The following is an 18,879-nucleotide window of genomic DNA, read 5'->3' as shown; positions in this document are numbered from 1 at the left end:
AAGTCTCAGATTTTCCCCAAGAAATGTCGTCAGAAGAAGATATTTTTTTTATGTTTTCGCCTGAACTTGTTGAATTCTTAAATATTTATAATCAATATTTGTTTAATTTTGTTTCATTGAGACACTAAATAAATGCAGGAAGACATCAGCAGCATTTAGGCCATCAGTTTTACCTTCCTGTTGAGGTCGGACCGCCAAAATAAAACAGTGGAAACTGCAGAAAATAAAGAAAGAAAGTCAGATTAAACCTTCAGAGCGCTGCAGCAGAAGCACACAAAGGCTTTATGTCCACAGATCTGTAAAACGTCTTTCACAAACCAGACGGATACAAGTCGTGGAAACGTGGCGTTAATAGAAATAAAAGAAACATTTGTTTTTGCTCAAACATGAACAAAGAGTTCTTTGATCTGATTTCTATGCTTCATCTCCATAAAATCTGAACAACATTAAGGTCGTGTAAGTGATGCTCTCGCTTCTATGGTTTTAGTTTTAAATGATTGAAAACAAACAACAAATCTCCCTCTGCAGGAGAACGTCTGCTCCCTGCTGTCCGTGTGTCTGCAGACACCGCACAGAGCACACACCGCCATCACGCTGAACACACAAGTTTTAGCTTTCTGTTGCAGAAAGGATCGAGTCTCGATTTAAACAGGATACTGTGAAATTAAAATATCTCCTGCGATCATTCTGAGCCGCCTCACGTTGTGAGTGTTGTTCTGTACATAACAAGACAAGACAACATCCCCAACCTGCTGACGTTAAAGCTGTGGTCTCGAGCTGTTTCAGTTTCTACTGTTGATCAGTTTTACAGTTACATAGATTTGGATGATGTAAAGAGGCTCTTCTTCTTCTGCCCTTAAAGAAGAAGTCTCCAGGGTCTCAAGCTGTGTTGGAAATGCCCTACACCGGCAGTACGTCCTGATGTGGCCTTAATGTAGCATGTAGTATGCCTCGCCTACTGTATCCCACAATGCAAAGCGCTGGAATGTCACAGCAGCAGTTAAAATGGCAGACAGCAGCATTCAGCAGAAGGGGGCGCTATAACTATAGTCTGTTTGCTCTTGGCGGGCTGTTGTTTACTTCTGTTTACTCTGGCATATAGTATGTAGTAAGTAGTAAGTAGTACATAGTACAGTATAGTATTGTATGTAGTAACTAGTATGTAGTATGTAGTATGTAGTATGTAGTATATAGTAAGTAGTATGTAGTATATAGTATGTACTACATAGTATGTAGTATGTAATATGTATTATATAGTATGTAGTAACTAGTATGTAGGACGTAGTATGTAGTATATAGTAAGTAGTATGTAGTATATAGTATGTATTACATAATATATATTACTAGTAATATATAGTATGTAGTATGTAGTATGTAGTAAGTAGTATGTGGTATATACTACAGTATAGTATTGTATGTAGTAACTAGTATGTAGGACGTAGTATGTAGTATGTAGTACGTAATATGTAGTATATAGTATGTATTACGTAATATATAGTACTAGTAATATATAGTATGTAGTATGTAGTACGTAGTATGTAGTAAGTAGTATGTGGTATGTAGTATGTAGTATGTAGTATATACTGCAGTATAGTATTGTATGTAGTAACTAGTATGTAGGACGTAGTATGTAGTATGTAGTACGTAATATGTAGTATGTAGTACATAGTACGTAGTATGTAGTATGTAGTATGTGGTATGTAGTATGTAGTATGTAGTAAGTAGTATGTGGTATGTAGTATGTAGTATATACTACAGTATAGTATTGTATGTAGTAACTAGTATGTAGGACGTAGTATGTAGTATGTAGTACATAGTATGTAGTAAGTAGTATGTAGTACATAGTATGTAGTATGTAGTATGTAGTAAGTAGTATGTAGTATGTAGTACGTAGTATGTAGTAAGTAGTATGTAGTACATAGTATGTAGTATGTAGTACGTAGTATGTAGAAAGTAGCATGTAGTAAGTAGCATGTAGTATGTAGTATATAGTATGTAGTATGTAGTACATAGTATGTAGAAAGTAGCATGTAGTAAGTAGCATGTAGTATGTAGTATATAGTATGTAGTATGTAGTACATAGTATGTAGAAAGTAGCATGTAGTATGTAGTATATAGTATGTAGTATGTAGTAAGTAGTATGTAGTATGTAGTACGTAGTATGTAGTAAGTAGTATGTAGTACATAGTATGTAGTATGTAGTACATAGTATGTAGTAAGTAGTATATAGTATGTAGTATATAGTATGTAGTATGTAGTATGTAGTATACCATTTCGACACAGCCTCAGTGTTGTTCTTGTTGGCTCCACCTGTGGTGAGAAGCAGTAACTGCAGGTGGTTTTGGACTTCAGTCTAACAGAGATCCAAACTGCTGCTTTAACTTCCTAATTCGACTAAAGGTAGAGACTCAGACATCTACAGACGTTTATTTAACCAACAATGTTAAACTTCAAATATTTGAGTCTGCTCCATCTTTCCATGTTTTCTGTGCTGTTTCTCATGCTGGGTTCACGCATGTTAATGCCACGGCTCGCCTCCCATGAGCAAAAAATGAAACACGTTTCCTCAGACACAGCATGTTTCCTTCTGCGAGTGTGTCTTTACGTAAAATCCTCAGCTGAATAATTTGAAGGTCCCGGCGGTTCAGGTGTAAAGATCAGGAGGAACTGGTTCTGTCTGGTTTAAAGAGGAAGAAGGCCTCTGCCTTATATTCACCAAAATGTTGAACTCTTCCTTTAAAGCAGAGAGGAATCAGCATGTCGAGGAGTGTTCCTGCTTACAGGTTCAGTCAGCTGATCAGATCCATGACAGACCCGATCCTGATCCTGATCCTGATCGTGTGTGGGGTCAGATCCTCGTCAGATCTAAAGGAGTGACCGCGATGTCACGTTTCTTCTTCTCTCCATCAGAGGTGAAAACACACCGACTGTAAACAGGAGGCGAGCCGCTGTGACGCTAAATCTGTCGACACGTTTCATCCAAAAACAGCCGTGGGGCGGACTGCACGCGCTCAGTGCAGACCTGAGACTCACAGAACAGAGTGAAGCTGTCAGAGTATTTATATCCACAGAGACCTGCTTTAACGTCATTTATATTTAGACCTGTGATCAGACAGAGGATGGAAATAACTACAATCACATCGGACAGACAAATATAACAACTGTAATCATGTGTCCATCAATGACTGCTCATTTATTCATTTAATATGAGATATGAATTACTGCTGCAGATTTCCTCACACAAATGTAAAATCTGCCAGCTTCAGTAAAAAAATATGTTGTGATAATAATAAGTACTGCAAAGCCTGCAGTTCCTCTGGTGTCCACTTGAGGCTGCCTCCAGCAGTGAGTCAGTCCCCATAGAGCCCCATGTTAAACTTTACAGCAGAAATAAACATGTTTACAGCCTGGTACAAAAAACAGTTCGGGTCTCTATAGCTCATTTCTCTCTTCATGACAACTGTACGGGGAGAATCTTTATACAGCTCACCTGTTTACATTATATTAAGGCTTACAGTGATGCAGCATTAGGGGCGTGGCCTCTCTTAAGGGCCACAGGGATGGAGGTGTTGGGCCTCTCACGCTGCAGTTCAGAGGCGGCCATGACGGTTTGTCAGTAAAAGCTGCTGCTTCTTCTTCTGTGGTGTTTAAACCGCGGCTAGATTCACAAACAAGAAGCTGAAAAACGTTCAAACTAATGTCCTGTCTCTCCTCTGTCTGCCTGTCTGTCTCTCTCTCTATACCTGCCTCTCTCTCTGCCTCTCTCTCTCTCTCTCTCTCTCTCTTTCTCTATACCTGTCTCGCTCTCTGTCTCTCTCTCTATACCTGCCTGTCTCTCTGTCTCTCTCTCTCTGTCTCTGTCTTTACCTACCTCTCTCTCTGTCTGTCTCTCTGTCTCACTCTGTCTCTCTGTCTGTCTGTCCCCCTGTCTTTCTGCCCCTCTCTCTCCTGTGGTCAGTGATGGTCTCTCGCCCCTCGGCCTACCTGCTCAGCAGACGTATTGACGAGCTGTCAGTCGTCGCCGTGGCAGCGCTCCCTCTCCCTCGTCAGGACGAACAATGGTGGTGTTGTTGTTCAGACAGCAGGAGGTTCACTTAGATCGATGTTCGCTCACACAGTGAATCTGATTTACATTCAAACACACACACACTTCAGGTGTGTGTGTGTGTGTGTGTGTGTGTGTGTGTGTGTGTGTGTGTGTGTGTGTGTGTGTGTCTCTGTACAGGCTACAGCTAACAGAACGTCCACTGGCTACTTCTTTAACTAAGATGCTTTAATTTGTCTTTTAAAATTGACACTAAAATACTAAAGTGCACACACTGCTGGACACTGTTAGCCGCCCACTTAGCCACCTCCTGATGCCTTGTGCTAAGTCTACTGACCAATCAGAGGCTGTGTTGCTGATGTGTGCGTCTCTGATGAAGGCTTTCATTCTGCAGCAGCCGACAGAAGAAGAATAAGTACGAGCTTTGACTGTGCGCCTGCAGCGTGAAACTGAAATTCACTGAAATCGACAGGAAGTGATGTCAGAAGACAAACGGCCCGCTCAGCCAATAGATGCTTTAGAGTTTGTCGCTCACGGTGGATGTGTCGTGTGTTACACACACACTTCTTCTCTGTGCACTTTGAAGAGTAAAAATAAACTCAGTTAGAAGCTGTAATCTTATTTTTAATATCCCTCAGACTGAACAGGAAGTGACCTCTTCTTCTTCTTCTGACGCTGCACGGCGGCTGCAAATATCACATTTACACATTTTGTCTTTGTTGGTATTTAAAATAAGAAAAGAGTGTAGAAGAGATAACACACACACACACACACACACACACACACACACGGGCGGTTAGTAATGGTTATTGATCTGCGGTCGTCTCTTCTGATCTCTGGCTGTAATTGATCAGAGCTGCTGTCAGCGTGACGTGAGTCAGCGGGCGCCGGCTGGACGCCTACACACACACACACACACACACAGACACACACACACACACACACACACGCACACACACATACACACACACACACACACAGTTTAACAGTAACACAGGGGTAATGGTGATGTAATCTGATGATGATTATGGAGCATGATTTCATTACACACACACACACAGCTCCTCCCTCTCTCTCTGCAGGGAGGTGGGCGAGCGACGCTGAGATGCAATCTGTCTGACAGATGACTCTGTGTGTGTGTGTGTGTGTGTGTGTGTGTGTGTGTGTCACATGATCTGTTCATGTGTGTTGAGTGTTTTAAACATGAACTTCTGCGTCGCTCAGAAGACTTTGCAAATGAAAAGTCTCCACAATATGTTTTTGGCTGTTGTTGTTGTTGTTGTTGTTGTTTAGGTTAATTGTTAAATGTTAATCCTGATCTGACCTCTGATTGGACAATTGGACAGGAAATCCATGACTGTGTGGGCGTCGTCCTGCGTCGTCCTGCGTCGCCCTGCGTCACACCGTGTCGGTCGTCTCCTCTTGGTGGACGAGTTAGTCGTTTATCTCTTTGAGATACAAACAATTTCACAAAACAACAAAAGGAATGTTTCTTTAATTCATTCAATGATTTTCTCCTAAATTGAACCCTTGTAAGCCCCGCCCACTTTTACCTGAGATGAGGGGGGGCCAGTCTGAGTTTATATCTGATCCAGGTCACATGATCCGCCCGGTTAAACAAGTCATTGGAGTCAGACGCTTATCTGACACCACAGATGGGTTCTTCACACACACACAAACACACACACACACACACACGCACACACACTCACATCTAATCCACACACACACACACACACACATACACACACACACACCTCGACAGTGTTTAGTGCTCACTGGTCAGGAGCAGACGGCAACAAATCAAACTTTTCTCGACGGAGTTGAACAAAGTTCATGTGTTGAGTCTGTTAACGGATCAGAAACACACACACATCTAATCCACACACACACACACACACACTCACACACACTCACACACACACACACACACACTCATCCACATGATTGATATACTAATTAGCCTTCAACAGAATCAGCTGAATGGCGTGAAGCTGAAATACAGTCACTGTGAATCTGCACATATGTGAATACACTGTGTGTGTGTGTGTGTGTGTGTGTGTGTGTGTGTGTGTGGGTAACCGTGTGTTTATGTTCAGCCTGCAGCAGGAGCAGTGAAGCTTGTTGTCATTCAGAGCTGCAACATCACACACACCCTATACACCGACAGTGTATTTATTTATATACTGTAGATCTCCTCGGTGTGTGTGTGTGTGTGTGTGTGTGTTTTTTTGTGTGTGTGTGTGTGTGTGTGTTTTTTTTTGTGTGTGTGTGTGCGTGTGTGTGTGTGTGTGTGTGTGTGTGTTGAACTGACACATTTTCCTTTTGTGAAAGAACAAACACACACACACACTTTGATAAGAACTCCACACACTGGATATAAAAATGTTGACAGTATACATCGTCCTCTGTGTCTCAGAACAAACACACACACACACACACACACACACACACACACAGATCCAGGAACAGTCAATATATTTGTATATATTCCTGAAACTCTGACAGACTCAGACTCTGACTGCAGATGTTTTAAAAGTCAGGCAGAACTGGACAGAGGACCTTTATTCTGAAAATATCACAGCTGTTTCCTGTCGTATGAGACCGGCTTTGAGATCTCTACACACCTGCAGACGATGACGTTCAAGTGTCAACATTTCCATTTCAAAAGCTTCTGACTGAATGTTGCAGAAGAAGAATCATTTAAAATTAAAGTTGAACTTTTAACGTAACGCTCTGAATGTCTGCAAAACACACTGAACTCTGATCAGCAGGGTCGTTTTCTCATCGGACCGACGCAGTAAAATGTTCTTTATTATTAGCGACCCCAGAACCACAGGTGAGAGGACGCACGGGCACGACGCCGAACACTGAGCAGGCGAAGTCCTACAAACACAGCAGAGAGAGAAACACAGAGAGTCCGACAGAGAAACTAAGACTGGAGGGCGGGGCAGACACTGAGCTGGAACAATGGGGGCGGGGCAGACACTGAGCTGGAACAATGGGGGCGGGGCAGACACTGAGCTGGAACCATCAGGGCGGGGCAGACACTGAGCTGGAACCATCAGGGCGGGGCAGACACTGAGCTGGGACAATCAGGGCGGGGCAGACACTGAGCTGGAACAATCAGGGCGGGGCAGACACTGAGCTGGAACAATAAGGGCGGGGCAGACACTGAGCTGGAACAATCAGGGCGGGGCAGACACTGAGCTGGAACAATCAGGGCGGGGCAGACACTGAGCTGGGAACAATCAGGGCGGGGCAGACACTGAGCTGGAACAATCAGGGCGGGGCAGACACTGAGCTGGGAACAATCAGGGCGGGGCAGACACTGAGCTGGGAACCATCAGGGCGGGGCAGACACTGAGCTGGAACAATCAGGGCGGGGCAGAAACTGAGCTGGGAACCATCAGGGCGGGGCAGACACTGAGCTGGGAACCATCAGGGCGGGGCAGATACTGAGCTGGAACCATCAGGGCGGGGCAGACACTTAGCTGGGAACCATCAGGGCGGGGCAGACACTGAGCTGGAACCATCAGGGCGGGGCAGACACTGAGCTGGAACCATCAGGGCGGGGCAGACACTGAGCTGGGAACAATCAGGGCGGGGCAGACACTGAGCTGGGAACAATCAGGGCGGGGCAGACACTGAGCTGGGAACAATCAGGGCGGGGCAGACACTGAGCTGGGAACCATCAGGGCGGGGCAGACACTGAGCTGGGAACAATAAGGGCGGGGCAGACACTGAGCTGGGAACCATCAGGGCGGGGCAGATACTGAGCTGGGAACAATCAGGGCGGGGCAGACACTGAGCTGGGAACAATCAGGGCGGGGCAGACACTGAGCTGGGAACAATCAGGGCGGGGCAGACACTGAGCTGGGAACAATAAGGGCGGGGCAGACACTGAGCTGGGAACAATCAGGGCGGGGCAGACAATCGCACATGAGGGCAGGAAGTTGAGGATCTACATAATAACCTAACTGAAGGTCTGCTCCAAAGGGGTTCAAACGTCTCTAATCAAAGGTCAGAGGTCAACACTCTGACAGCACCTGAAGAGCAGAAAGCTCTGAAGCATGTAGGTGAGCGTCTGAGTTTTTCTCTGTAACGAATCTTTAAAGGTCCCATATTATGCAGAATTCACTTTGGAATGGTTTTCTAACAATAACCGCGCCCCCTGCCCGTCTACAAACCCCCTGAAATGAGAAAAGGTCATGTTGCTTTACTGTATCGGCCTACCGAGCGTGACAGCCTGTTGAATGTGGTTTTAGCATAGCAGCTAACGTAAGTTACTGTTGGTAACATAGTTTCCTTATACTACGTTAAAACCCGTTACCACTCTACGGCCCGCCGGCGGGCCGTCATCGCGATTACTACATTTGCCCTGCAGCTACGATGATAACTTCATGTTGCCGCTCGTGTGTCACATCGTTGGAAAGCTACGATCAAGCTCAAGATTCGACTGATATGAACCATTAAAAGATCCAATCACCACAGCGGGTGCAATCAACGGCAACAGAACATAAACAAACATTTACCAAACTGACGTAACTCACCGATGAAGGCTCGCTGTATTCCACTGATGCGTATTATTTTCATAAATTCCCTCCTGGTACATTGCTAAAGGTCCAGATGATATAATCCAGTAAAGTATTTAGTCCAAAAGCATTATTTCATCAGTAAGTATCCACGGATCGCCGTTCGTCGTTACTAATCAGCCCTCAGAAATGCTGCATTTCCCCGTGTATTTACTGTAATAACTTCATATTCCCTTTGAAGTGCCACTCCGTTCCGCTATCAAAGTGGAGGCGAGCTTCTTAGCTTTCTATAGAGGTCTCATTTGATCCAATAGGAGCTTCCATTACTGATTCTCAGCCTACAATAGCCAACCAGAGCCGGTGTTAAAGGAAGGTGCCTGTCCCTCTTTGACTGAAGGCAGAGCCGGCCAATAGCAACCGAATTAGCGCATGGTACCGGAGCGGGAGGGGCGTGGACAGGCACAGCTCATTATCATTTAAAGCTACAGACACAGAAACAGCTCATTCTCAGTAGAGGGAGTTACAGGCTGGCTGAAGGCCAGGAACAAACTGGGTGTTTAGGCAACAGACTTCAAAGTGACGTTCTGGGACCTCTGAGACCTCTGAGACCGACGTGAACCTGCTGAAAAGGAGTATAATATGGGACCTTTAAGATGTCATGTTTACCCAGAATGCATCTCTCTGGAAGGATGTTCACTTTAAATACAACTGTGTATAAATAATGACAATATGTAATGTGTTTTCACAACTCTGAGTGTGTATGTGTGTGTGTGTGTGTGTGTGTGTGTGTGTGTGTGTGTGTGTGATGAGCGGTAAATTGATTGCATGAATAAAACACCATCATCATCTCTCTGCTGTCATATCCAAACTGGAGACTCTGTGGAACTACATCATCGTCTAATTGAATTCTGTCTCGCATGAAGGCAGGACACACACACACACACACACACACACACACGCGCACACACACACACACACACACACACACACACAGACACACACACGTCCCCGCTGTGTGAAACAGCAGAGCAGTAAATTGCAGCATGAATAATCCAGAGTTTGGTTCATTGTTGTGCGTGCGGCTGGATTACAGCTCAGTGTGCAGCTAAATGAGAAATCAATGGACAGGATGTGAAAGGTGCGGCAGCAGGACACCTTCACCTACCTGCACCTCTTCTTTGTATATCTTCTTCTACTAACTGGCTGCGTTTACGTCACTCATTAATATTCCTAATTAAAGTGTGTCATTTCTGCCACTAGAGGTCCCTCCATCAAAACAACAACAAAGGATGTAGTCAGGTGACGTTGTGACTGAGCGTGGCATCATGGGAGTTGTTGTCCTCCGCAGGTGTTAATGTGAGCGTGAAAGGTTGTCTGTCTCTGTGTGTCAGCCCTGTGATTGACAGGTGACCTGTCCAGGTGTAACCACGCCTCTCGCCCAAAGACAGCTGGGATAGGCCCCAGCGCTATAGATGATGGATGGATGGGACGTTGTGATGAAAGCTGCTTGCTAGCCGCCATTAAATAACAAGAGAAGAAGAAAGGTGCAGGTGATGCAGGTGTGGGGATGTGAGATGGTGAAGCGGAGAGCAATGCAGAGACGTCTGCAGCTGTCAGAGAGTTCTGTGTCAAACTTCCACAGGTAAAACGAGCATGTGGACAGAGCAGTGAAAGAGTCTCTCTGTCCTCATGTCTGCGTCAGCGTGCTAATGGGGCGGGGCGTCCCTGAGGGCGAACAGTCTCGGTGCGTGTGGAGTAGTGTTGTGCTGCCCGTCCGTCGTGTCTTGTTGATAGTTGATGTTTGCTCTTTTTCTCCTTTGCATATTCTGTGTTACGTTACCTGAAAGCTAGCAGGTCTTTGGCGTCACTTTCGCCAGCTGTGATGTCACGACTTCTCATGGAACATATTTTGTGCACGACTTCCCGTGTAGTAACCACGAGCTAACAAGGTGCATTTAAAGGCAGCGTTCTGTACGTCACCGTGCTCCGGGATTGTTTACCTTATCTCATTTCAATCTGATAAAATGATCTCTTTCACTGAGATGTCCAAATGTTGTTTAGCATGTTAGCATGTCGAGACAAAACAGCCTCTTGGAGCTGCACACTAAACCCAACAGGAAGTCATGGATGTTTAAATTTAATAGTGCATACTGACCAGGGGACAAAACTCAGGCACCTCTCACTGAGAGCAAATAGAAGTATGTCTGTAGTGTATATATACATATACAGTACATATATATACATATATATATACATGTATATACATATATAAAATTCATTGTTTGTAATTCATATTCAAGCTCTCGGTTAAAAAGTGTGTTTTATAACAGGACTTAAAATGTGTCAGAGGTTGTGAGGTGATGATCTGTCTTACCTGTCTGTCTGTTGTTCCAGAAACAAACGAACATTATTCACACTTTGCTTCATCACTGAGAAACACAACAAGGACAACGAGCCTTTAAAGATTATTGAACGAGCACACACACAAAGCAACTTCTGTTAGCAACATGCTAACGTCTTAGCTGCCTTTTTGAATATATTAATTCTCACTGAGTGTCAGCACTTCCTGCAGATGTTTCACAATAAAAGTCTACCAGGAAAAGGATGAGTTATATTTATATTTAAAGACTTTTATTGTGAAACATCTTTGCAGACGTTGAAATGGTTGAAATACTGAGCAGCAGATGTAAACACATCGTCTCATTCAGCTGCTGAATGAATGAATAATTAAACGTACACCTGGTGGGAGGTTTTATTTAGTTTTCACACAACATGATTCATTTCTTCAGAGGGGCCGAGGGTCACAGGAAACATGTGGACACGAAGCTGCTGCTGCTGCTGCTGCTGCTGCATTAACACTGAAAACAAGCTGGGGAGTCAAAAGAGGGCCCTACAATAATCATATTATATGAAGATGAATTAATACAAGATTAAACAAGTAGAGAAAATGTGTAAATATGAAAATAATTAAAGAGAGAATAAAAATATATATAAATAAATATGTTTTTTAAATTCCACTAATTTTGACTTTTTAACTTTTCCAGTTCATATTTATTTGTATGTTTAAATATATGTATTAAGTTATGCATATAACGAGTGTTGTTTAGATTTTTAAAGTGTGACTTGTTTTTTGGTCGCCCGTTTCCTTCCTGAGAAATAATAACAAATGTTTCATTTATTTATTTATCCTCTTTATATTTCCACATTTATAAATCTCTTCTTTGTCGCTCCACTGTCGACCGTCCAGAGCTCCCTGATCGTTTCACTTCCTGTTTTCAAGTGAAGAAACGAGTGCAGGTACACAAACACTGTTCCTTTAAGGCGACGTGTTGCCAACAGAGGAAACATAAACTGTCTTTAAAGTAAACAATCAAATGGTTATAACAACATCAATAAACAGATGTTTGTCTCCTTCATCCTCACCGCCTCAGGCTGCAGCGTCTCGATGTCCGCTCACGTTCCAACACAAACATCAGCATCTGTTTCAGCTGCTTCATGACCTTCAGCTGCTGTCTCAGGGCGCCTTACCCTCCCACACACTCACGCACACACTCACACACACACACACACACACACACACACACACACACACACACACACACACTCACTCACACACACACACACACACACACACACACACACTCACACACACACACACACACACACACACACACACACACACACTCACTCACACACACACACACACACACACTCACACACACACACACACACACACACACACACACACACACACACACACACACACACACACACTCACTCACACACACACACACACACACACACACACACACACACACACACACACACACACACACACTCACGCACACACACACAGGTGCACACAGGTAGTCGGTTTAGCCTGGAGCTGTGTTGAAGCCCTCGACAGCCGGCTTGTTGCCGTTTGCATGAGAATCAGCTGCTGCAGGTCGACTCTGAGCTGCAGAGATTCTACTTCCTGTTTCGCCCGCTCACAAACACAGACACACAGTCAGCTGGTGTTTGTCGGACCTGAGAGACGAGCTGCTGCTTAATGTACGTTATATGTTTGTCTGACGTCCTTGTACTCATTAGATTACTTTAACTGACACTACTTGGTGGCGCTGTCACTGAGTCAGCGTTGGTTCGGGCTGAAGTACGACAACATTTGGGGCCTTTGTAGGTTAGAAAAACAATATGGAGCCAAAGCAGGGAGCACGAGAACGTAACCTGATGATCCACAAACCATTTGACATGACGGTGACGCTGCTGGAGGATTACACCCAGAGAAACAGGAAACATCTGCAGCTGTTTGAATACTTTACACTGAGAGAGACCGTCCCTTTAACCCCTCAGCACTACGAAACAGATAAATCTCTTCTTCTCCATCAGCAGTCAGAAAGTTGCATCACAGCCGACGTGTGGCGCAGACTGAGACAGAGAAACGATGAGATAAATCCAGGTTAGTCGCAGCAGACGAGCTTTTATTGGCATTAAAAATGATCGATACTCAGAGTCACGTCATCGCTCGGTAACGTTTCACTGAAGCCGAACACTTCTCCAGCCTGGAGCCGTGTGCGTGTTACAGACGTGCTGCTTGTGATTTGGATGTTTGCAGGGTTTTAATTAACGTTGAGTTAATTTCTGTCTCGTTTTCAGCTCCAGCGGTGTCTGAAGATCAGGAGCAGGAACACGGCTCACTTCCTGTCTGTGTTTGCTTTAATATTTCTCACTGAGCATGTCAGAAATAATGGAAATAAAACATTTAAAATTCATGCTCGATGCTCTGCAGAGCTCGCTCGCTCTCTCTCTCTGTCTCTCTCTCCCACACAGACTGACATCCTCCTCTCTCGCCCACACTCACTCCTCCGCTCTCTCTACACCGGCACAGTTTCGCCGTCTTGTTTCCACCTTCAGCAGCAGGAAACGTCTTATGCAACAGTGAAAGGGCAGTTGTGCACTTTACTGAAGAGAGGCAGCAGTAACCATCTGTTTTTATAACAATTCCTTCTAAAGAACAATAAAATAAAAACCTTTGTCTCAAAGCTGAAGCGACAATCAGCCAACAGGGCGACACTAGCTTAGCGGTTACATTGCAGGTCATACAGAGGCTGCAGTCAGCTAACACTGTGACCTCTGTGTCATTAAAGGTCAACACACGGGCCGCCACAAACACATCACCTCACAGGTGACTTCTATAAAGATTCTCCCCGTACACCTGTCACTCAAAGAGGCCACGCCCCTAATGCTGCATCACTGTAAGCCTTAATATAATGTGAACAGGTGAGCTGTATAAAGATTCTCCCGTACACCTGTCACTCAAAGAGGCCCCGCCCCTAATGCTGCATCACTGTAAGCCTTAATATAATGTGAACAGGTGAGCTGTATAAAGATTCTCCCCGTACACCTGTCACTCAAAGAGGCCCCGCCCCTAATGCTGCATCACTGTAAGCCTTAATATAATGTAAACAGGTGAGCTGTATAAAGATTCTCCCCGTACACCTGTCACTCAAAGAGGCCCCGCCCCTAATGCTGCATCACTGTAAGCCTTAATATAATGTAAACAGGTGAGCTGTATAAAGATTCTCCCCGTACAGTTGTCATGAAGAGAGAAATGAGCTATAGAGACCCAAACTGTTTTTTGTACCAGGCTGTAAACATGTTTATTTCTGCTGTAAAGTTTAACATGGGGCTCTATGGGGACTGACTCACTGCTGGAGACAGCCTCAAGTGGACACCAGAGGAACTGCAGCTGTTGGACATGAGGACGATGTGACCTCCTTCACTTTCCTCCTTTAATATGAACTCCTGCTTAAACATGAAGTTTCATTTAGTCTTAGTGGACAGATCACACACACACACACACACACACACACACAGTCACACACACACACACACACACACACACACACACACACGCACACACAGTCACACACACACACACACACACAGTCACACACACACACACACACACACACACACACACATACACACACAGTCACACACACACACACACACACACACACACACACACACAGTCACACACACACACACACACACACGCACACACAGTCACACACACACACACACACACACACACACACGCACACACAGTCACACACACACACACACACATCCTGTGTGGAGGATCAAGGATTTAATTCAAACAGCTTTTATTAGAAAAGTGGGATAAATAATTTTGGTAATTAATAAACTTATTGAACTGATTAAAGTCACTTTTTTGTCTTTAACGTAATAATGAGTGTGTGTGCGTGTGTGTGTGTGTGTGTGTGTGTGTGTGTGTTGAGACTGCAGAGACCACAGTGCGTGCTGCGGTTGCCGTGGTTACCCAGGTCTGTCTTTTCCCTGATTGGATGTTGGCAGCCTTCACCATGGCAACAGTGCAGCATTCATCAGCCCAGGGAGGTTATTTATCACAAACGTCCACATTTAGCAAATTGATCTGAGAAACAAACTCGACGTCCAAACAAACGAGGCGACAGTGAACGTGTTTTTTTAGGCTGCAGTTCCTGAACCGTCCACTAGATGCTGCTGTGATAAAACTCAGACTGTGGCCGTGTTATTATACACAGACTGTATACAAAGATGGCCGACATGACAGCTCAGACATCTCTAGCGCCCCCTGCTGACTGGCTGCAGTGTAGCTCATGAAGCCCGCCTCCTCCATGTTAACAGATGGGACATGAGTCAAACTATAAAATCTAAGTGAGTTTGTTCTTATCGAGCTGACTGAAGCAGGAAGCACAGCGACTGTGCAGCATAAAGTAACATGTCCAGCCCGTGTTCACGCCGTGTTCACGCCGTGTTCACGCCGTGTTCACGCCGTGTTCACGCCGTCTCCACCGCTTCATCCACTTTGTTCTTTTCTCTTCCTGAATCATCACCAGTTCTTCCTGCCCGTCGTCCGCCATGTTTGTTTACTCTAAAGTCTCGTTTGACTGCCAGAGATTCTGTGAGATTTCCAGCAGTGAGAGTCGGACTCTGGGTGTTGGTGGATGCGTGTGTGGTGGAGCAGGCTTGAGGAGGACGTCAGGAGTGAATTGACTCTGAGGCTTAAAATCAGGGAGCGACCTTTCAGTAAACGCTGCTCATCAGACGCTGTGGCAGAAACTGTCCTCTGGTTTTTATGTGACTCTTTTAACGAGTGCAGAAGAAGAAGAAGAAGTTTTGACCTCCTCTGAGTTTGAGAACTTTTTACATTTCTTTGATTTTACGGAGATGGCTCTTCAAAGGCTCGGGCCCGCTGCGCTGTGATGACTCCTCATAGTGAGAGTGACACCTCCGAGGTCGGCGTGATATTTCCATCTGATCTAATTACTTTCTCAGGTTTTCACACATTTTCTGACGCAGCAGCCGGAGCCTCCGGGGACTCTGGCTCTTTGGTCCCTGCTTTATAAAAGCAGAACACGCTGCTGTGTGTGTTTTCTCTCCACGATGATGAATCAGCTCAAAATGGCTTCCAGTTCATCTGTGAATTCTCACTGCTGACAAACAGCACGTTTACAGGAGGCTGCTGCAAAGCGAAGCCGCACTGAATAAAGATGTAGAAGAAGAGCGGCAGTGAAATATTAAAGAGGAGAGGGTGAAACATGCAGACTCAGCTGATCCTCCACAGACGTCCTGCTGTCCGTTCAGTCAGCTCGTCCACCTGATCTCATTCTGACTTATAGATGACCAGAGACACGTTTCACCACTCTCTGTCCAACATCAAGAAACAGACAGCTTCAAGCACAAAGACACGCCCATCACAAGTGCACACGGCTGATTTCTGAGGCGTGATGAGCCGCGGGCTGATGATGGTGAATTATCTCTGCAGATGGAAGACTCGGCCGCTCTGTCGACGAGTTCTGCATGTAAACGACCTTCAACTAAAGTCACACTCTTCTTTCAGCGACACAAGTCCTCCTCAGTGACACCAAAAGTTTCATGTTGTCCCGAAGGAGCTGCTGAGAGACGCTTTTACAGAGGAGGAGAGACGGGAAGGACGCCATCAAGCTGAGGTCTGACAGATGCATAAATATACGCTTTGCATACAACAGATACGTCTATAGATCCAAACGGTTTGATCTGCCAAGCACTGATTACATGTGTTACAAGGAAGTGGTCGTTTTTCACAATTGAAAAAGGACGAACAGAAAACAAACACGGCACAGCTCGCTGAGTGTTCCCACCGCCGGGCGTGAGCATGGGCGTGAGCACGGGCGCGAGCGCGGGCCTGTCAGGAGCATCCGGGTCAGTAATGTTGATATAGTTGATGCTCCGTGCTCTGACCTCTGTGGGAGCTGTTTAAATAAAGGCTCATAAACCACATCAGGACGCTCCGGCTGTGCACATCTTTATGTTTGTTTGATATAATAAAATGAATTTGAGATCGTGAGCGCTTGACGGTTGTCAGTCAGCGACCTTTATGTTTGAAAAACTCGGCAGCTGTTGAAGCCGTCGAGTTCGGCTGGAACGTCCACGTGGGAAGCAAACGAAGAGCTTCTTTCTGTTTCAAACAAACGACACCCACAGACTGCTGGCATGAAAGGACACGCTGTCATGACAAATCTGGAGACACTCACTCGTAAAACTGCTTCGGGAGGACTTCAGCACCAACGAGAGGCCATGACGCCCAGACTACAAACACATGGAAGAACATAAAGGATCTATTTGTCTTTACTAAATCAGGTTGCACAGGTACGACAGGTGCTCCGCAGGTGCTCCACAGGTGCTCCACAGGTGCTCCACAGGTCATCATCCTGTGCTCAGGGCTCGGCTGCACATGAAGGCTGAGTAAATAAATGACTGTGTTTCTCTGTGTTTTCTCTGCAGACGTTTCCTCTCCATCACTGACCCTCTCCTGAAGACGGCGATGCTTTCCTGTTGACAGTCTCTCATTGGACAGAAGAACGTACCGGTCATCCTCCATCCCAACATGGCCGACGACCTCTACAGCAGCACCTTCTCTGCTTCTGAATCAGACTTCTCCTCCTCCTCCTCCTCCTCCTCTTCCTCCTCTGCGTCCGCCTACGTCCTCACGCTCGAGCAGAGGGCGGCCTTCGTCTTCGTCCTCATCCTCTTCATCTTCCTGGGCCTGCTGATCGTGCGCTGTTTCCGGATCCTTCTGGACCCGTACCGCAGCATGCCGTCCTCCACCTGGACGGACTACATGGAGAAAGACACCTTCGATTACCGGATTAGCTGACAGGCAGCCTGAGAGGCAGCAACCCTGACAACCCACAAGTTAAACTGAGGCGACGATCACACTGAGGGTAACGCAGAAACACAAGCGCACATTTCCCCTCCAAAGGTCACCGTGTGGACAGGTGAGCGGTCAGAGCAGCACACGGCATGATGGGAGGTTAGTGTCGAGAGTCAGAGCAAGTACAGCAGTCACATAAGTTGTTTCCAAACATAAACTTACTCATGTAGTGAGCTGTCAATCACAGGTAGCCCCGCCCTAGACTCCTCCCCTCTGGTCTGTGTGACTCTCAGTGGGAGCATCAGTGACTAAATGAACATCATGCTGTGTTGAAGAAGACTTGAAACTAGAGACTGAGACCATAAAGTCATTAGGAACATGTTTACTGAGGGAATACATCAGGAGAGGAGGAGGAGCATGTTCTCATAGACTTGTATAGGATCAGACTCGTGGACCTGCTGTCCGTCACAAAGAGTGAGGCACTAGCGGCTTCAGTATTAAAACTCGGAGGACGTGTCGTTCAGTCTGTAATGACAGTTTGACGGCAGGTAAACGAGTGTGAGCTCCTGAAGCTGTCGAAAGCTCTGCTCACAACCGCGAGGGGGAACGTGCGCTCTGTGTTTTCCTGCACCTTGTCTGATTGTCGCTTCAGTCTGCCTGGCAGGCAGTGATCTGGGCAAACAAACACAGACAGCATCAGCAGCGTTCATTCAAAGAAACGTGACATTTAATTAATTCAATCTGACCTAATAAAAATGTGCACGATCACAAACGCAGCTTGTTTGTCGCTCGTGACAGACGTCGAACGATCGGCAGCAGAGTTCAGAGAAAGGCCCTGAGGCTGCTGCACGAGCCGATCAAAGATCACAAGGATCGATCTGTCTGTGAGTTCTGCCCACATCCTGCAGCTGTGGTAGAAATCCCTCCTCTGCAGCTCTGCAGCACTCAGCAGCAGTGCAGCACCAACATGCAGCACATGTTGTGTAAGCTGCTGGGGGGGTGTTCCATGATTTCTATCAACGTGCCTGCCAGGCAGCGTGTTGGGGTTGCTGTCTCTCACTGGAGATAACTTTAATTTGTCTTTTAACTTTTTGTTC

General features: G+C 45.7%; 1 protein-coding gene across 1 annotated transcript in view; it reads left to right on the top strand.

Annotated features, from left to right (window-relative positions):
* Window positions 1-18,672, top strand: part of LOC138609324 (cortexin-2-like) — an 18,985-nt gene extending 313 nt beyond the window's left edge. Inside the window, exon 2 of the mRNA XM_069681968.1 lies at window positions 17,413-18,672. Coding sequence (XP_069538069.1) covers window positions 17,516-17,785 — 270 coding nt within the window. The 5' untranslated portion in view covers window positions 17,413-17,515 and the 3' untranslated portion in view covers window positions 17,786-18,672. The remainder of the gene's footprint in view (window positions 1-17,412) is intronic.
* Window positions 18,673-18,879: the final 207 nt, after the last annotated feature.

Source organism: Semicossyphus pulcher, unplaced genomic scaffold (genome assembly GCF_022749685.1).
Source record: "Semicossyphus pulcher isolate SPU_LCO1_2020_fin unplaced genomic scaffold, fSemPul1.0.p SCAF_5, whole genome shotgun sequence".
Classification (NCBI taxonomy): domain Eukaryota; kingdom Metazoa; phylum Chordata; class Actinopteri; order Labriformes; family Labridae; genus Semicossyphus; species Semicossyphus pulcher.
The sequence above is the reverse complement of the archived record's forward strand: the minus strand, read 5'-3'. Positions and strand labels throughout refer to the sequence as shown.